Source organism: Delphinapterus leucas, chromosome 12 (assembly GCF_059928025.1).
Source record: "Delphinapterus leucas isolate spDelLeu-1000000601 "Yukka" chromosome 12, BTC_Dleu_Yukka2, whole genome shotgun sequence".
Lineage (NCBI taxonomy): Eukaryota > Metazoa > Chordata > Mammalia > Artiodactyla > Monodontidae > Delphinapterus > Delphinapterus leucas.
This window is the reverse complement of record NC_143140.1, coordinates 83,812,819-83,834,438: the sequence shown is the minus strand read 5'-3', so window position 1 is coordinate 83,834,438 and position 21,620 is coordinate 83,812,819. Positions and strand designations below refer to the sequence as shown.

General features: G+C 36.7%; 1 protein-coding gene across 1 annotated transcript in view; it reads right to left on the bottom strand.

The window, feature by feature from the left end:
* OPRM1 (opioid receptor mu 1) overlaps nt 1-21,620 on the bottom strand; it is a 36,454-nt gene that overhangs the window by 3,118 nt on the left and 11,716 nt on the right. The window contains 1 exon segment of the mRNA XM_089922178.1: nt 425-777. Coding sequence (XP_089778304.1) covers nt 425-777 — 353 coding nt within the window.

Sequence of the window (21,620 nt, the reverse complement as noted above, 5' to 3'; positions counted from 1 at the left end):
TTCCCTTAACTCCACTTTTTGATGGGTGATTTATCATTCTGAAATGAAGTCTAAAAAGATAAATTTGTCACATAGGCAGCCACTTGAGATTTTAAAACAAGCCTCCACTTAATGTTCTTTGGGTTTAAGCTCTAATTACTCTTGAAAGAGCCGTGTTCTTATTTTCCCGTCATTTTGGTGAAGTAAGTGCAGAGAAATCAGGAACCAATAGATTATGGTTTATCTTCTCTTTCAAATGTTTACTGGACTTAAAATTATAGGGGAAAATTCCTATTTCAAAATATTCAAAACTATTTTGCTAAAAAGAATCATTAAAATTACAGTTTGTCTACAGCATGGGACCACTCCATAACTTCTACTTGGCTTATGACTTCACTAACATATCTGTATTCTCTCTATCCCTCAGGCCTGCAGCCATACTCACCTTGCCGGTACTTTGTTGTCGCCATGAACATCACAGGCAGACCAATGGCTGAAGAGAGGGTCCAGTTGCAGATGTTGACGATCTTGGCATTGCGGGGGGTGCGGAAATCCAGGGCCTTGACGGGATGGCAGACTGCGATGTAGCGATCAATGCTCATGGTGCAGAGGGTGAATATGCTGGTGAACATATTATAGTAATCTATGGAGATCACGATCTTGCAGAGGATGGTTCCAAATGGCCATGTTCCCATTAGGTAATTGACACTCTGGAAGGGCAGGGTACTGGTTGCTAGGGCATCTGCCAGAGCAAGGTTGAAAATATAGATGTTGGTGGCAGTCTTCATTTTGGTGTACCTAAGAGATGAAGGAAGAGCAGTGGCACCGCCAGAAAAAAATAAAACCATCAGGGTGAAATGTAGTTAAGCTTTCAATTAAAAAGCAAAAACTAAAAAACAAAAAAACAGGACAAAACAAACCCCCCAAAAACCAAAGCAAAAACAATTGCAAGGATTAGTGGGAAGCGTTTGAGATTAGATACAGAGGAACCCTTTCACAGTAGTAGATTGGCCATTTAGAACCATGTGCCTATGGGCTATACATATAACTTCTCTACCTATCAGTTTCATTGTCTGAAAAAACGTTATAATAACAGCTGCCATACTGATTTATTGGTTTATTTGCTCTTTTAAAAAATGTGCCGGACACTGTGATAGGTGTAATAGACACAGGGAGCGCTCAGTCAAGTATCCAGACATGGGGTAATAATACATTTTAATTCTAAATATATGAGAAAAATTTCAGCTATATAGTTAAAATTATGGAACGATGTAATCGTGCAAGAGTGTATGTATATGTAGGTGTATACACATACACATGAACACACACACAAATATACAGGCTACTATGGAGTCATAGAGATGAGGGAAAGGGAATAGTAGGGTTATCATAAGGAAAGAAGGAATGCATCTTGAGAGTGTACATGCGCAAGTTTAATCTTACAGTTGGTAGGAGTAGGTCATTCAAGACAGAGAGAAAGCTCGAGCAAAGGCATAGAGGTGAAATGGCATGATGTGTATGTTTGGCACTGAAAGAGTAAAGATGCCAGAAGGAATGACAATGAATCTGATAGGGGAGGAATATAGAGGCCAGTTCATAGAGGGACTTGTATACCATGGTAAGAAGATTAGACTTTATCCACTTTGTGATGGGGAAGCTAAGGTTGTTTGTCTTGTTTTTATTATTTAATAACTTTATGGAGGCATATAATAAAAGTATACAATTTGATGTTTTGCTATATGTACACACTTCCGAACCCATCACCATAACCAAGAGCAGGGATTGGCTTGCACACTCAATTAGACTGCACCTGATTTTGTAAACAGTTCTATTGGTACACACTCACACCCATTTAATTACTTCTTATCTATAACTGTTTTGATGATGCAATGGCAGAGTTGAGTAAGAGACTATATGGTTTGCAAAGCCTAAAATATTTACTATCTGGCCCTTTACAGCAAAAAATGCCAACTCTTGATCAAGATGATGAACATGTCAATCACTCCCCCCTCAATGCTTCCTTGTGCAGCTCTCTAATCCTTCCATCTTGCCCCTCCCTGCCTTGACCCCCACTCCCACTGTTCTATAGGCAATTACTGATCTTGATCTCCCTTCCGTCATTATAGATTAGTTTGCATTTTCTAGACTTTTTATGTAAATAGAATCACCCAATATGTACTCTTTTTTTGTCTAGCTTCTTTCACTCAGCACAATTATTTTGAAATTTATTCACATTGTTGCATGCATCAACGATTCATTCCTTTTTATTGTCCAGTGGTATTCCATTGTATGGATATGCCATAACTTGTCTATCCACTCACCTATTAATGGGAATTGGGTAGCATCCACTCTTTAGATATTACTAATTAGCTGTTATGAACAGTTTTGTACAAGTGTTTGCATGGACTTATGTTTTTCTGTCTCTGGGTTAAGTATTTAGGAGTGTTATGTGTCCTCAAAGCCGCAGAAATTAGAACTACCAAGTAGAAGACAAACAGGTACGGCGAGACACTAATGAATTATATCTGATGGTGGAAGAATATCTTGCAAATATATTGTCAAATTGTCAAATATATTTGACACTCCATGTCTATCTGCTCTGCTGTTGGTAACGGGACCTCAATTTCACTCTAAGGAGCCACTCATTTCCCATTCTCAGTCCATGTGCTTTGCGATGGGCTCCATTGCTAGTCCAAGGCATGAAGATTTAAAGTGAATGCCCAGCAATCGTCTCATGTTTCAACTAGAGCCAGTGAGATTTGGGGGGGACTTCTGGGGAAAGAGTATATTAGTTTTAAATAATTAAACCTGAGAGGATGCAAGGCATGTAGTTGTTGGAAGAGCCTGTCTGAAAATGGATTTAACCCATAGCATGTGGATCTGAGAGAGTGAGAGAAAAACCCATACCTAAAGCCTGCATGATGTAAAGGCACACTCGACACTTCCCAGCCAGCAGACCTTACATTTCACATCTTATCTTTAGCAGAATGTTTTATGTCAAATAATCAGGTTCTTTACTGTCAGTTTATGCCTCATCATACTTTTAACATTTTCTTCAGGCTCATCTTAGCACCAGGTACTTATGGATGCATGATTGTTCCATTAAAAAAAAATCCTTTCCTCCCCCAGAATGAGATGTTTGTGAAGCAAAATTAGGTTAGGTTTCCACATCACAAAAGGAAAAGTGAATATTTATCTATAAAAGCTATGTCAATTGGCATTTTACAGGAATAATGCTGTTTTCCTCCATTTATCCAAAGAGCTTTCCTCTAAAGATAGCCAGTATTCATATCCCAATTACTTACCCTCTGAATCACAGCACCATATAAAAGAGGGTTCAGCAGTTTCCAAAATATGTGGAGGAGAATAATTATACAAGACTAAAGGTTTGGGAATTCCACTTGCCTCTGGCATATCTCCAAAGCCTTCCATCTGAAGGGATAGTCTGACCAGAAAAGGGGTCATGCTGTCCAGCAAACATAGGCTTTTCATTCTGTTCTGTTCTGATGTGGTGGGATGAACATTGCTCCAGGAAAGTTACAGGAACAATCAGAGTCACACTATAAGTTATAGGAGTATACGAACCAGAGTTAGCAAGCATGCCGAAGAGGTGAGCCGGAGGAAGGATTACCTTTGGGCTCAGTTTACCTGGGTGGGTCTGAGTAGAACTCCTGGATGTCAACACACAATCCTTTTTCCATCTTTTGTATCTATGAGTTCTTACTGTGTCATAGATGAGTTTAGTGGCAAAGTGGGCAAAACAAACTGGGAGGGATAGGTGACTCGTTCTCAGAGTGTCTCACCTGTACTACAGGACCTTTTTGACATTGACTGTTCCTGCTATGCTCACTGAATTAGATCTTTTCCTCTAGGCGGTGAGCCAAACTATTTTTTCCTTTCTAGTTAGCCCACTGAAATTTTCCTAGTATGTATTTAAAAAAATTTGTTCTAAATGACCGAGTGGTTTATTTGCTATATGAATCCAAATGAATTGCAATGCAACTATTAAAAAAAAAATTCTTCTCAGGACCTTCAATGCTTGACCCGTTAGAGTGATTTTATGAAGCCTCCAGATGCTGTGTTGGGGAAGGGGCATTATAAGCCCATTTCATTGGCAGCTCACCTATTCTCCTGTGTTCCATACATACCTTTGGTTTGTAAGTACCCTTCCTTTTTTGTGGTTATAATTCCTATTTATCTTCAGATGCATTCTTTATTCCATTTCTCCAAATATTACCACTTACCAAAACATCATTGATTTTTGACCCACTTGTGCTAAATGAAGCCAAACCGAATAAATTACTCTTGTATACCAATGGGATGGGCTTTGTAAACCTTTTGTTGTTGTTGTTCTATTTTGTTTTTGAGTTAATTCTTGAATTGTGATGACCCTATCTCTGTCCAGAAAAAAAAAACAGACCAAGGATGCTTGAAAAGAGGAAGAATGTATTCCAGAATCCAGCTTGTCAGTTTTGTACCCCATCATGTGCTTCACATGGCTCTCTACCTATTTTAGGAGTTCACAATAGAACCAGCTGGGATGTACAGAAGATTTTCACCTCTTTTTGGGCTGATTTCCTGCCCTTTGATGTTTTACCAAATGGAGGTTTTTTTTTTTTTTCTAATATCAGTGAAGAGGAAAGATGTCTAACTCAGTAAGGATTCAATGAGCCCCTTTTATATGTTCAGCATTGTGCTTGGAAAGATACCTTTTTCACATCTGTCATGACTTTTATATCCACTTACCCTCATATAGAGAAATTCACATTTTTAATGGAGAAGAAACCTCCTTAGAGTGTTGTCTTTTAATACTCATGATTAATTGGATAAATCCAATGAAATAAAGGCACTTGTCCTACATTTCAGTTATTATTTAGATGAAGAAAATGGTCACATTAGTACCTACCTGAATCTCTCCTTTATTATCCATTCCATCCTGTTGTCTCAGGCAAACATACGTGTGTGTGTGTGTGTGTGTGTGTGTGAAAGAGAGAGAGAGAGAGAGGCTGAAAACAACCAAAACCTATGATACATTCTCATTAGGTATTAACAGAGAAAGAGACCATATATTAGTTTATTATTCTCTGTTATCTTCTCAACTAGCTTAGTGGAGGGAACAGGGGATTTCTCACTTTGCTATAAAATATTCTAAAACATTTTACTTACATTTATTTTAAAGTGGTTTCTGTGGTCAGTGACCAAATTTCCAATGAGTTTATACTAGCAAAAGAGAAAGTAGTATTCTGAGATCTCTGAGCCCTGCAGACAGAAAAGTGATTATTGTTCACTAATTTGTCTCAGAAGAGAAGACAGAGAGAGGTTTACAGGAAATTAAACAGAGAGGCACCTCCTTCCAGAGGTCAGTTACCTCTTTCTGTCTCTGTGCCACCGGAGTGTAACAACCATCAGAGTCTTCTTCATGGAGTGGTACTCTTTTTTTTTCATCCATACTGCCTTTTTGTTGTTGTTGTTTTTCTCTATATTCCTACTTTCCTCCTACTCCATGCCCCATTAATGAAAATTCATGAAAAAAATAGCCTTCGGATGGAACAAGGACAAAAATCTGCTTTCTTCAAGCAGTGGATGAACTTTATAAATAGAAAATGCAAAACGAGTAACCGATCATATTTTTATTTTCGCATTTGGTGCTAGAAAAAATCAGAATAAAATGTGTGGCTCCTTTTAATAATTGCATAGAATTCTAATGGCACTAGAATCTAATATACTTCTATTGTGCTGAGCATCCTGTGAGCCTCATCATTTGATTCTCTTTTGGCTTCCAATTTGTCTATTTTCTTCTTTATTTTTCTTATTTTGCTGCATGCATTTTTGTAAGGCTCTTTAAATCCTCTTGTTAGAATTGGGAACTGAGGTGGAGGATGGGGAAAGAACAGGCCCACACATCAATGGAGAGGGAAGGAAATGAAAAGAGAGACTCTTCCATTATGGCCAAGAGACTTCGCTTGACCATTTTTTGCATTACACCTTTCGGAAGTGCTTGTTTTCTGCTTTATTTGATTTCTGAGAATTTTATATACTTCAGGATATTTATTTCATCAGAAGTTTATATGAAAAAAATAATGTTTTTTCCTTGATTCCTGTATTCTGTGATAAATAAAATTTACCTATTATAGAAACATATTACCATGCTAAATCCTCTGATGTACGTAAACCATTAAAATTTGGTGAAATATTCCTATCTGTGACTTTAGATTTTTGTTTCCTGAAATATAGATTTTTATCTCTTTAGACCAAATTGCTTCAAAAACAGCATCAGAATATCTGTCTCAGCCTTTTGCTTCTTAGATAACAATGTTTTATTTGTATTCTAAAGGTCTGGTTGTTAAAATTTAGAAATACTTTAGGGACTTCCCTGGTGATGCAGTGGTTAAGAAGTTGCCTGCCAATGCAGGGGACACAGATTTGATCCCTGGTCCGGGAAGGTCCCATATGCCTTGGAGCAACTAAGCCCGCAAGCCACAGCTACTGAGCCTGTGCACCACAACTACTGAACCCACGTGCTGCAACTACTGAAGCCGCACGCCTAGAGCCTGTGATCCACAACAAGAGAAGCCAATGCAATGAGAAGCCCACGCACCGCAACAAAGAGTAGCCTCAGCTTGCTGCACTAGAGAAAGCCTGTGAGCAGCAATGAAGACATAACACAGCCAAAAGAAAAAGAAGAAATACTTTAGCTTCCAAACTTGGGAGTTCTAAGAGAAAAGGAAATTCCTTTTATTTTAGGATCTGAAAGTTCTGAATGTAAAAAATAATCAAAGGTGAATTACCACTAACATCAAATAATAATATATCCCTAGGCATTTCTTTAATATTGAAGGGACAAAAGAGAAAACTTCAAAATATAATAAAACAATTCTACTAATGTCAATATTAGAAAATTGCTTTTTGAAGAAGCTCAAGTGTATGCTGTAGATTATAAATTTTTAGAGAGAGTAGACTATGAGTAGAATTATTATCTACTGCACTTAGTGCAACAAATTTAAGATTTCATCTATAGTTTTGGTGATGATGTTGTGCGTATAATCACTCAATACAAGTATAATATGAAAGATAGCATAAACAGAAAAGTTAAAAAGCTATAATTAAATTATCCGTTCAAAACAAAATCCAGCACAAGATGGTCACCAGTAAATGGAATTGAATACAGGAAGAAGGGTTTGGATTATAATTATTTTTCTTTATGATAACATGAAACAACCTTTTTTTTTTTAAGGAACCCGTGGCTTTTGAAGTAAACAGAGAATATTCCTTTTTGCCTTGTCATTTTGTTGTCAAATTAAAAAGAACTTTGGTCATAGAAGGTCATGGAATGATGAGGAGTAAGATCTGAAAGGGGTTTTCAAGACCACACAGTCTGATCACCTTTTTTTATGGTGGAAGAAACTAAGCACAGAGAGACGTACAAATGTTTGAGAACTTTTCCCCCCATTTCCCTAAGCTTCATTTAAAACAGAAATGTACCTTCTGTGCTGTAACTGCATTGTGGGCCATGTGTATTTCTAGATGTTCATTGCTGATATACTCAACCCACCGTGTAGCTAAAGCAAGGTAGGCATGCAAAGCTTCTTAATCTTCTTTTCAAAGATGCCCATGCTGGGAATATCTTGGGAATTTTGAGATATTTTCTCATTATATCGAATGTTGTAACAGAATCATATTTTTTAAAGGAGAATTGAGTTTGCTCCATTTCCTTTGCTTTACTCTTTCACAATCCATGATTTAAGCCTATCATTTCTATGTAGTTGACACACAACCTCTCTCTCAAATTCCATGACTACCTTTCCAACTCTCTTTGGGACATCTGTAATCTGCTATTGACTTCTCAAATGCAATACTTGTCAAAGTGTGCTTATTCTTTCTTACCCACCACCACCAACACTACCATCACCATCATCACAATCAATAATAGCAAAATAATCAATAACATCATTGAAGAAGATGTAACAAATGGAGAGTTGAGATAATTAGGAAGACAAAAGTTAATTAAATTTTTAGAAATAGGGAGTAGAAGGGGAAGGGTGAAATACGACTCCCAAATTCTAGCATGGAAGAATGGACAGATGGCAATATCATTGTTTAACAGAGAAGGAAGAGAGGAAAAGCAGTTTTAGTGTTGATAGAAAGTTCAGTTTTGAGTGTACTGTGTTGTGGGACAAAAGGAAAATGACTATTAAGTAGCCAAATATATGTTTGCCATTCAGCTGGAGCAATTTATTTATGTCATCAGCCTCTAGATGTTAATTCCAGTCAGGCAAGTGGATGAGATTGCCTTTTTGTATGTTGCAAAATGTGAAGAATGTTGAAGTCAGAGAAGAACAAATTTCCATAAAGGGACAGAAAAGAAGAGAAGGAGAGAACAAGGGAGAGACAGAAGGTGTGAATATGTTATCCATGATGCACCAGAATGTGAATGGGAGAGAAATGAGTTGTAAAATGTCAGAGCTAGAAGCTCTTCTGTGGAAAACTCTTCTAATCAGGAGACATACATTTCTGTAAATGGGAGGTTTGATTTTTATCAATAACCAACAAAATAGTTATTTTCTATCATGACTATATTTGATTATACAATGTAAAATGCAATTATTCATAGACTATAACATTGATGGCAGTTGCTTGAAATAGAATTTATCAGAATTCTTGCTTTTGAAAACACAAGTTTGTAGCAGTACCACAGCCATGAGTATGTCTATATGTGAACTCACATATTTTATATATTCTAATAGATTAGATCATTTCTTACTTATATGATACATATTTCCCTATAAATCTTATAGCTCATATAAGAAATTTGATAGAAATTTCCCCAAATTTGATCATCTTAAAAATTTACATTACAATTCCAATATAAATTTGTAGAATGGAAAGACATTTTTCTATAGTCCTAATAAAAATAAGTAAATTTTTATCAACTAGGATAGAGAAAAAATTAAACTATTTTCTACTTACCTATAAGAAATGACAATGCAAAATTGTTAAAAAACTTTAAAATATCTACCAATCTATGAATGACATGTAATATGTCATCATTTTAATTAACACTTTACTGATTACTCTAGAGGTTGAAAATAATTTTATGTATTCCTTGGTCAATTATACTGCCTCTTCTATTAATTTGCTTTCATTTTTTGCTCATTTTTTCTTATTAACTTGTCAGAGATTAAAATGTATACTGTAACTATAAATATTTATTCTCAGACTGCTACTGTTTAAAAATATTCACCATGTTTTGCTGTTCCTTAAAACTATCGAATTTTAACTTCCTTGATGGTGTGTGTATGTGTGTGTGTGCCCATTTTTCATTAAAGGCCTTTCTTATTATGAGGTTATTAAAATGTGACTGAAATTTCCTTTTAAAAATTTTAAATATAGATTTTTCAGAATATATTTTTAATTTAAAAAATATGATGCATGCTTATTGTAAAAATAAATAATACAGGAAAGCACAAAGGAAATAGAAACCTGGAACTCTACCACCTGGAGATAGCATTTGAGCCAACATCCTTCTAAACATCTTCTTATACGTGAGAAGAGTAACGTTTATTAATACTGGCTACTGACCTGGCATTGCACGAAGTAAATTTACAAAATTGAAGGGAGAGGTACTTCATCATCCCCATATTACAGATGAGCAAACTAAGCCTCAGAGATCAGCTACCTTACCCAAAGTTGTAAAGCCCATAAGTGACAGAACTGGTGTTACCTCAGGTCTGTTCACTGCTCCATGCTGCCCGCCTCTAATGTATCAGAATGTCACAGAGGTAGGATTTGAGTCTTGTTACTCTTCCAAGCCCAGCATATAGGAGATGCTCAAAAATGCTAATTATATTTGGTTATCTAAAACTATATTTAATCTTTTTTTAAAAAATTAAAATTTTATTAGTTTTTTAATTTTAGAATTTTATTTATATTTTTATACAGCAGGTTCTTATTAGTTATCCATTTTATACATATTAGTGTATACATGTCAATCCCAGTCTCCCAATTCATCGCCCCCCCACCCCTCCCACCACTTTCCCCCCTTGGTGCCCATACCTTTGTTCTCTACATCTGTGTCTCAATTTCTGCCATGCAAACTGGTTCATCTGTGCCATTTTTCTAGGTTCCACATGTATGTGTTAATATATGATATTTGTTTTTCTTTTCTGACTTACTTCACTCTGTATGACAGTCTCTAGATCCATCCACATCTCTGCAAATGACCCAACTTCGTTCCTTTTTATGGCTGAGTAATATTCCATTGTATATATGTATCACATCTTCTTTATCCAGTCGTCTGTTGATGGCCATTTAGGTTGCTTCCATGACCTGGCTATTGTGAATAGTGCTGCAGTGAACATTGGGGTGTATGTGTCTTTTTGAATTATGGTTTTCTCTGGGTATATGCCCAGTAGTGGGATTGCTGGGTCATATGGTAATTCTATTTTTAGCTTTTTAAGGAACCTCCCTACTGTTCATACTGTTAATCTGTATTCAAGAAACACCTGAACATAATTTCATCCTTGTGATGAAAAATGTCAGTTCCTCTTCTCCTATCTCATTCCTATTGCTTATGTGGTCATTTTCAGTATTTGTAACTGATTGTCTAATCTTTACTTCAATATCTCTAAATAACATGCTTCTAGAGTATGTTGAGGGAGTTACCTCTGAAATATCTACTTTGGCTTGACATTTGGCTCACTTTATTCCATCCGTCTTCTTCTTTACTCCAATGGTGTTGATGGAAAATTCTGGTTTTCTTCCTTTGCAATGAATTATCCTTTCTCTGTCTTGCAATTTTATCTCTTTTATGTTCTGGAATCTCATTAATATACGATGAGACTTTTTTTTAAAAGATTGATTGTGCTTGTCACTCAGAGAGTCCCTCCAGTTTGAAGTCTCATCACTTTCTTTAGTTATGGGAAATGTGGGGCTATTATTTCTTCAAATAGTGCCTCTCTTCCATTCCCTCTGTTGTTTACTTCTAATGGATAGCTTTTCTCCATCTACACTTCTGGTATTGCATTTGTTTTTTCATCCTTTCCATTTCTATCTCATTGACTACATTCTTCCAGCTCACGAACATACTCTTGATCTTCCCTCTTTTTGTGTTACACATAGAATATTGAATGCCAAATATTGTGGTTGTTATCTTCAGAAATTCAAATTTGGTTTCTTATGTAACAGACTTATATGTAGGCTATTGCTCTGAGTGCTCTACATTTGTTAAATAATTAGGTAAGTGTTATGATTATCTCCATTATACAGATGAGCAAACTAAGGCACAGACTGGTTAGATAATTTGCCCTAGGGACCCCTGACTGGCAATTGTTGGAGGCAGGGTTTGAGCTCACATTATTTGGGTCCTTAGCTGCTATGCTTTGCTTGTTAATAATCATCTCTTCTTATTTTCAGATGGCTTCTCCTTGTTTCATGGAAACAATACTTTCTTTCACCTCTCTGAAGATATTAAATATAATTTATTTTAAAGTCCTTATCTGATACTTTTTAATTATGTTTCCTCAAGTGTAAATTCTTCTGTTTGTTGTACACCCTCTCCCATCTCTTTCATGGTGTAGTCACTCATTAACAATATGGTGACCACTGATTTTGAGTTGACCCTTAAAGTTAATATTCCTTCCTAGACTGTTCACTGACGGGACAGGAGTTGGAATCAGCTCCTGAGGCTTGTGTACCATACTGTTCTCAATAAGAATGGAGGATGGGGTGGGCTTGAGGTCGACATAGTACACAGGTGGCTACCTTCTAATCCTCCAGAGCGTTGCTGGTCTCCAGGTGCAGCCTAGTATCTCTGTGCCAAGCACTGCACCAGTTTTCAAATGGACATTATTGCTTCTGTGTAGCTTGTAGACTGGAAAACACACAAGGGTCAACCCACATGGCCTCCACCATTGTGGACATCTACCCCATTATGGAACCCTCAGGGGGGTCTCCATGCCTGCCTCTGTACCAGGCATCCTTTTGGCATTTTAGTTTATTTGAAGTGAAAGGATCTCCTTTCTTCTGAATTCATAATTCAAGAGTAAAGTCGTCAGTAACAGTATTATGATCTTAACATTATTGATCTTTCTGTGCATCATTCACTCTTTTCAGAAGAAGGAATGACTTATCTAGTTTATGTTTAGGATAAAGAGTTGGTTATGTACAGCTCTGCTCCTTTTCCTGTTGCTTTCTGAGATTCAGGTGCTCAAAGGAAATGCATGTTACATCCCACTACTCCAGCTTCCAAATTTTAAAGGAGCTGGTCCCTGTATGGAGAAGTTGCTGGTGGTCCAGACCTGTGGGTTAGTGTATTTCATTCTGGGATTTAATTAAGAAGCCATTATTACTGTACAGCTATGTCACATCAGCAAAGTATTTATCAGTAATAAAGCTGACATGTTTTTTCTCTGCTGATTCATTTTGCGTTATCTCTCAGTTGGTTCAAACATCAGCAGAGAAAGTAGGAATGACATTGAATAAGACCATTTAGGGACTTCCCTGGTGACGCAGTGGTTAAGAATCCACCTGCCAATGCAGGGTACATGGGTTTGATCCCTGGTCGGGGAAGATCCCACATGCTACGGAGCAACTAAGCCTGTGCACCACAACTACTGAGCCTGAGCTCTAGAGCCCATGAGCCACAACTACTGAGCCCGCGTGCCACAACTACTGAAGCCCATGTGCCACAAACAAGAGAAGCCACCGCAGTGAGAAGCACGCATGCTGCAACGAAGAGTAGCCCCTCTCGCTGCAACTAGAGAAAGCCCTTGTGCAACAATGAAGACCCGACGCAGCCGAAAATAAATAAAATATAATAAATCTATTTAAAAAAAAAGACTGTTTAAGCATTCATATTGCCTACCAAGAATTTCTCTATCATTTTCAAAAATTTATGTATGGCTCTTCATTGATTTATTGATTTAATTTGTGTTCTTTTAAAAGATAATTTCTGAAAGATATTCTGGAGTTCAGGGGTCAGAAGTAAAGTTTTGTGCCTGTTCTCGATCATCCTGAAAATGAAAGATTGTTTCATATTCACTTTTAGTTTGAGTATTTAATAAAGGGCAATCTTGTGCTATTAATGAACTTAAAAAATGTCAACCTTTTGTATGCTTGCACATGAAATCTCAATGCTATGTAACACATGTGTGGATTATATTAGTATTATCTGTTTTGTTGGTTTGTTTGTAAACCTGTGGAGTATAGAGACCAGGACCAATCTGTACTCTGCTACGTGCTTGTCTGAATGACAGGATCAATTCTCCTGACCCTAATGCCCACATCTATATAATTTCTTTAAATATGAAATTCCTATTCATCTCATGTTCTTAAAGCATTCCCCACCCCTAAGAATAAATCATACCTCCCCATCCTATGTCATCTTATCATTCTCACACTGATCTACATTTTTACCCCTCCCCTCTTGCCAGAGGAGAAGAGGGTATGGCATGTGAGAGTAGTGAGGTTGAGTAATGGTGAGAAAGAAAAAAGCCCCTGAGAGCTTTTAGGGAACAAGTCTAGTTGCTAACAGCCAGGTTGTGATATTCCTTTGTGGAACATAATTCCATAGAATATCAACCTCAGATGAAGACTTTGTGACCGTGATGCCACAAGACAAAAACAAGTGGACTCTATAACCATGCATGATCAGAGATAAAACCAAGATCACCCATAACCATAAAAATAACAAACATCTCCCTTTCCTGATTAACATTAAGTGACCGCTGCTTACTATTCAATGACAACTCTAGCCCTACTCTATTAATTCTGTCTCCTAGATTAAAAAAAAAAATCTTTGATGCCCGTGTATCAAATTCCTCTTGCTTTGAGACAGTGACCTATCTAAACAGACCTCTGCTTCCTTGAATCCTCTTCTAAATCACGAAATATAAATAAAAATTCCTGTGATGTTGTCTTCCTTGTTGTAACAAACTTAACAAGACAAATTTTGTTCCCAGCAGTGTTCCTGGTGGCTTTGGCTGGTGAGCATTGATAGCAGAGCGTGCTCGCATCAGGAGGGGCCAGCAGCGGCAGACCAACAGCAATCAGCGACTGGCGGGAGGCGTTAGTACCTTCCAGTGGTGTCCACAGATGGGTATGGGCCACTTAGAGGGCATGGTGGCCACAGAAGCTGCCTGCACCACTGGAATCTTGGCAAATACATTCACCCAGTGTCTATCTGTAGCAGGCAGAATCTATTGCTGGTGGAACTGGGGGCTGTGAAAACTCACATTCCATACTATCTCCCCTTTTTGCAGGGCTGCTCCCCTCTTTCAGAGGCTACAACCAATGCTGCATCCTTAGCTGCATCCTCATCAGGCTGCAGGTTAACTCCCCTCACCTATTATGCATTCCATCCCTTCAAGTATTGCTGAATGTACATCTTTAGGTCTAGAAGTCATCAAAGCAAAGACCTGCTTGCTCCATTGTAGTCATCTGGTTTATATTTATTGTGTTTATTTTCAATATCTTTTAGAGCTATTTTGAATTTTAAAATGACTCTCTGATGTTCCCTTAATTAAAATCTTAAGTGTTAGGAGATTAAAGATCAAAAATCTTACCTTTCAAGGCAGGACCATTCATTCGTGACAATTCTCCAGTCATACCAATGCTTACTTAATCTTAAGAGCAAGGCCAACCCTATTAAAATGCTATGAACCCACACAGCAGTGAGTAACTAAAAGTACCTTGATCTTGTTAATTTTCTCCCACTTTGGCTTTTTAATCAAGTTAGGAGTAAAACTCTCCAGCATAGCCTAGTAGGAAGAATATTGGATTTGGAAGTACGATACATAGGTCTAAGTGCTATGTCTTGTGACCTTGGCCACGTGGCTGAGCTTCAATTTCGACAACTGTGAAGAGGTGATTATATCACCACTAAAAATTACCATTAAAACAAATTAAATGATGATGGTCATAGGTGCTGTTTTTTGAGGGTTGCGACTACAGCCGACATTTACTGTACACAGTTCACTTGATTACTTAATCTTCGTAACACACTTGTAAGTTGCACATTATCACTTCTTTTGTAGATGAATAAACCAACTTTTATGGAGGTGGAGTAACTTGCGCAAGAACAACAGTTGCAGAGGCAGAATTTAAGTCCACACCTATTTTTTATAGTTCATGCTCTTTGTTATTATGTTACACTACTACAGTATGCACCATGTAATATAAGCTGTCTGTATGATAAATAATAACTTTTATAAAGTGCAGTAGGGTTTACAAACACTTATATATACATTTGTGTAAACTGATGCTCACAAAAATCCTATTACTAGCTAAAACAACTGTGAGTATTATCCCTATTTTAAAGAGAACTGAGGTTCGGAACAGCTGTCAAGGACAAAAATGCTTAACATAGTAAATTTGAAATACTTGGGTGTTTGCTGCTATGAAAACGAAATGCCTGGATAGGTTGGATATTTTATTGTGTGTGTGTGTGTGTGTGTCCCGTGGATTGAACCATTAGCAGTGTTTAATATTAGCACAACACGTTGGAGAGAATTATACATTAGGATACTGTGTAGGGAGTTGAAATAAGAATGTCCTCATTGCTCCTGGGTTTTGCAGCAGAGATTTAATTAAGATCCATGAAGACTTAACTTCAAATTTATTTGTCAGAACTGTTGATGAGCATTCCCTGTTTATCTCTTTTAATGTGTCATAGCACCTCCTGATATCTAAATATTTTCACATTCAATTAATTCCTGCAGCAGAAGCTGTCCAAAAATCTTTTAGAACCAACTGAAGGAAAAAATAAAAGTAATGCAATTAGTGCCTGTAGATCTTGGCATATATAAAATCGTGTATTTATAATAACTGTTTTCCAGCCAAGAATTATATAATCCTTTATAACTTAACTATCATGCTGACCTGGGATTTTTCTAGGAAACAAAAAGCAATTTGTTGAGATTTTTTTTTTTTTTTTTTGCGGTACGCGGGCCTCTCACTGTTGTGGCCTCTCCCGCTGCGGAGCACAGGCTCCGAACGTGCAGGCTCAGTGGCCATGGCTCACGGGTCCAGCTGCTCCACGGCATGTGGGATCCTCCCGGACGGGGGCACGAACCCGTGTCCCCTGCATCGGCAGGTGGACTCTCAACCACTGTGCCACCAGGGAAGCCCTGTTGAGAAGTATTTCAGGCAGAGAGATTTTTTGGAACGTATTTTTCCTTCCCTTGTGGAGAATTCAACAGCACTTGTTAGGAGAAAATATGATTCATGAATAAACCAGTAATTTGGTAAAGCAAGGAAGTCCCTTTAATTTTTAAAGATTGAAATTTTAGACTTATGGTGCAATAAGGGTTATTAAATCAATATAGAATTGTTCTCCACTTGGAATAGAATCACTTGGCACTGACAACATTTTTAGTCACTAATTAATGTATGTAACAGTATTTTAAATAGGAAAACTGCAAACATGACCTTGATTTATATTTTAGTGAAAAAAACTCTCAAATGCAATATTTTATTACATTTCAGGATCATCTATTACTTTTGAAATGTTCTCCCCTTTTATTTTCATATTATTAATTGTGGTTTTCCTCATTATATCACTGCACTTCAATTTGTTTAGAATCTGAAGAATATAAAAAGTAAAATACAAATCACCATAAGCTTAATAGGTAGAGATAAACTCATAACATTGTATGTTTAATGCTCTAACTCTGTAATCAAAGTTATATTTCACATTTCTCCTAGCTTAATAATTATATTGGACTTTATGTAGGAAATAGAACATCTTAAGAATTATACACGTTTTTAATTTTCATAAATAAAAAATATTCACATTTGTATTTTTCTAATTACTTTTTCCATCATAAAACCCTCTAAGTGTCAACACTGAGTCAAGCATACCTTTATTTAACACCTTTTTTTATTTTTGCCAAGTACTGTGCTGGGCAGTGGTTCTCAACTGAGACATATCTTGGAAGGCCCTTCAGTCTGGTGAGAGACCAGAAACAAGTGCTTTCCAAACAGTATGTTAGGTATTATGGCAAGGTAATGGGTGATATGGCAATGTTGAAAGAAGTGCTAAACTTGTATTCAGTTTTCAAGAAAGTTGCAATTATTCGACATTTGTTTCATCACATGGACAGTGTCCGTGAAAGTATTAAATTTGTTTCTCGGAGTTATATGACGGGCCCAGGCTGCCAAGGATTTTGTCTCTGATGGTGGCAGGAAGGGATTAGTAGAAAGTTGACCCCAAATAAGTCTATCTATTGTCTGTTTTCCAGAAATAAATGTAAATCTAGTTTCTCCAATTAGTCTATCATGTACCTGTTTTCCAGAAACAAATACAAACCTCTGTTAAATACATTTAAATTGGCAAATTTTACTACCATTTTACTGATAGTGAATAATTATCAAATTTTACCAGTTTATTTTCTGCTCAGTGAAGTAGAACGTCTTTTTCTTGGCCTAAACTTTGTACTTTTAAATGTCTGTGAAATGCTTGGTCCATAGTCGAGACCAGAAAAGTTCCTTTAGTCACCTAGGGTGACTTCTTGTGTGACACATCGCTGAGATGGATCTGGATTCCTTAGTCACATGTTATCTTGTGATTTCTCTCTTTCTATGTCCTGGGAAGAACCCCACTCCTGTTATTCTCCTGATATTAGGGCTATTGTCACCTCGTCTTTCTTCTCCTGGGGAGGCATATGTCCGTTGATTTTTCAGGGAGAAAAAAAATCTCTCCACTGAGAATTCTTCTCCCAACGTTTGTCAGTTTTCATTTTATCATGTTGATGCAAGAAGCAAAATTCCATGTACTAGTGATCTCCCCAGATACCTCACATTTGCTAATCTGCTTTTAAAGCATGGAAAGGGAAATGAACTGGGATAGAGGCTATGGGAAGAATTTGGCATGGAAGATGAATAGGATAGGTTTCCACACTTTTCCTAATTGACTCCATAAACATTTGAGAAGCAAAGAAACTTATAGGTGAGAGTCATGAGTGAGAAGGGAGGATTTTTAGTACTTTTGGCATCTGTTGACCTTGCTTAGGCTCTCTGGAGTAACACTGACAAGCCTGGTTACTTTCACCTGGCAGTAATTCCAGCTGACTTGACCCTTGCTTGTTTGTCTGGTGTTTTGCTCAGGAGAGAGACAGAGGCATGAATTCTTCTCAGATTCTTCCAGAACTAATTCTTGCAGATCTAATTTTTCTGTCACTATTATCTCCTTATAACCCCCCTCTCATTTGGATTCCTGCAGACAATGAAGTTGAAGAAGGAGAAGGCAGGGACTCTATGGACTCAGGTGCTCATCCCAACTTGAATGCAGAAAATATTTTTGCTCTCAAATTAAACAAAAGATACCTGTGTTATAAGAATTTTACTTTTGGGAATTCCAAGTTTCTTTCAACTAGTAACACTCAGAGAAACAATGTTCTAAAAGTTCTAATTTTGCCAACCAGAAATGGGACACTGAAACACAGAGGGCTGAAATAAATACAGTATTAACAGAACAGTATAATCAGTATATTCAATGTACTGAAACATTTCAGCTACATTATGTTCTATTACCATTTGTTATTCTGTTAAATTCAGGGATAGGAGAATGTTAAAAAAAAAAAAAAAAGATAGTCTCATCCTCAAGAAGCTTACAATTTTCCAAATTGGAAATTTCAGTTTTTTTCAAAAATGTGAAAAAGGATCACTGAAATAAAGGGAAAGAGGAAAATGGCCTGGTGCTTGGCTGAATAACAGATCCAGAAAGCCTTGTTTGATCCGTCACTCTCAGCACTGAGTCTGGTGCTCTGGCTGGTTCCTGATCAGTTTGTTGATGTGCATTATTCCTATATGCTGGTCACAGCATAAAATTATGCGGCTGGGGATAAAGTCTAAGAGTACCTTTATATCACAATTGAGTTTCTGTAGTTAGAAGTTCCACAAATAATTAATGGATTCTGTTTTTTCCAGGTTGAAAGGCAGACTCAGAGACCTGAATCCAGTTAACCCAGAGACATAAGTTCAATTCAAAATGTCATGGCCTAATATGAAGGAAAAACTCCAGATTTTGACCTGTGAAAAGACAAGTTTCCTATTTTCTTTATTCTCACTTCAGTGGGAGTACAGGTTATCAATAAAGAAAAAAGTTATGAACAGGTTGTCAATTCGGGAACATTCTGGGAGGTATGATATGTAAGGTAAGGTAACAGGCTAATCAGATAGCCTAGCGAAGCCTCAGTAACTAGCTTGAAAATCTCACCTTGACGCAAGTAAATATAGCAGTCTTGAAAGACCTTAAGTTTCAGGGTCATATAGATCTTGATTTAAATCTTAGTACTATCATTTATGAGCTGGACAAATTTGGGCTTATTAATTAAATTTTCTGAGTTTTATTTTCTTCATCTGTAAAACTTGGAAGATATTGGTGTCTTCCTTAAATGGTTGGTGTAAATATGAAAAAATTTTAAAATAGTATATTTAAGGATTATTGGTTTGGAGTCTAATTTGTAGTAACTTTCAATAAATGTTAGCTAAGGTGGTCTTGATGATGACAATGCCTCTCATGGGTTTCAAATTTAATGAGGCAGATACCATTCTCTGACAAGACACAGCTTAAATGTTTATACTTATGAAAGTGTTACTTTTGCTTATACTAAGTTTTTTAGCATGCTTTCTCGTGTGCTAAAGATAACCGATGCGTCATAGCCTAGATTGTTCTAAAATCACAGCTATTTTCCTTCACCAATTATCTTCCCCACCCAAGGATTTGGTATGTTAAACTCCACCTCTTCATCTATTTTAACTAGAAAGTTGACCAATATATTATATTTCAAATATCAACTTAACTTCAAACTACTGTGTGGACAAAATATCTCAGCTACACCAAAGCACAGTTTCTATTATTATTCCAGAAGAGTACATTTTTTTGATAAAGGACATATAACTTTATGTAAAATATGCTTTTTTTTCATTTTTTTAAAACGTCTTCATTAGAGTATAACTGCTTTACAATGGTGTGTTAGTTTCTGCTTTATAACAAAGTGAATCATTTATACATATACATATGTTCCCATATCTCTTCCCTCTTTCGTCTCCCTCCCTCCCACCCTCCCTATCCCACCCCTCTAGGTGGTCACAAAGCACCGAGCTGATCTCCCTGTGCTATGCGGCTGCTTCCCACTAGCTATCTATTTTACATTTGGTAGTGTATATATGTCCATGCCACTCTCTCACTTTGTCCCAGCTTACCCTTTCCCCTCCCCATATCCTCAAGTCCATTCTCTAGTAGGTCTGCAAGGGTGTGTAGATGGGCACTTTCATTCATTCATTCATATGTTCTTATTTTTGAGTTTCTAAAGTGTTGAGAAAATAGTACTCTTGTGGAAGTTATCATTGGCGTGGTTTGTATTTTAATGTATGCTTTGTGGCATTGACTCGTACCAATGTATTTTGTGGGAATGTGACATATTTATTTATAGGCAGGAAACGTCTGCATTTTGTCAGAGTAATGATCCTTTTTCAAAAGATGGCATCAATTTCTCCTTTGATACTTGTATTCTAAATTCCACAAAATGGGTAGTAATTTTAAAGAACAGAAGTTTTGGGTCTGACTTCTAACTTGAGATTTCTGCTGCCTATGTTTATGTATGACAGGGTATTCAGAAATAAAATGGACATTGTTTCAGTGTAGGGACACACTAATGAATGTCCTACAGCAATGGTTCTTGAGATTTTCTTCCTGTGAATCCCATTAATTCCAGACTCTACTATTCCATTGCTTTATCCTTAGTATTTGTGGAATGTTTATAACATCTGCTTTGAGAAATACTTGTAAATCCTGGGCAATAGGATTCTGTTTCATTGTTCTATGAAAATTAACCAAGGCTCTCTCCACTCACTTTTCTCTATCTTGTATCTGAAACATAAATAATACCTTTAACGAAATTCAGAAAATTAATAAAGACTTAAATCAAAAGGTTTCCCATTGCTAGGCTTGGAGATGGAGGAAGATAAACTACAGTAATTGTAATAAACCTTGGGAATAGTGTTTGTCTGATAGTGTGGTTGAAGAACACTGGCTTAGTTATCCTGGTCCTATCTTTGGCATTTATCAGCTGGTGAAATGATTTAATTTTCTTTTCCACTAGACTGTACTTTTGGAGTGAGGTAGGACTGGGTCTATTTTGCTCAGTGGTAGATTTTGGAGCTTCTAGGAGGGTGCTTTGTAAGTAGTGCTGAACAAACAGCAAATAAATGAGCTTCAGTTTCATCTTCTTTAGTATTAGTTTGACTTACAATTTTTTTCCTTGTTTAAACTCACAAAAATTTTACAAAATCAAATTATTCAATGTAATGAAAAAATTAAAGTCCTATATAATTTTAAGGCACTACATTTTTTCTTTTAATATCTATTTTGCAAAGTGGTTAAATAAGCTTCCTTTTATCATCAGAAGGAATGACTGTTTGAAGGATCTCAATTAACATTGTCTGCTTTTAATAGAACCTCTTATTTTCGTGGCCTTGGATCACCAACATCATCAGAAACATGCTCATATATAAATTCCTTCAACCCATGTGGTTTCCTCTTTAGAGCTGATGGGGCTGAGTAAGTGTTAAGTTATAATGTTGATAAAAATTTCCCTTGTTCTTCTTGGCAGGCACAATCAAGTTCTGATGTTCAGGTTATA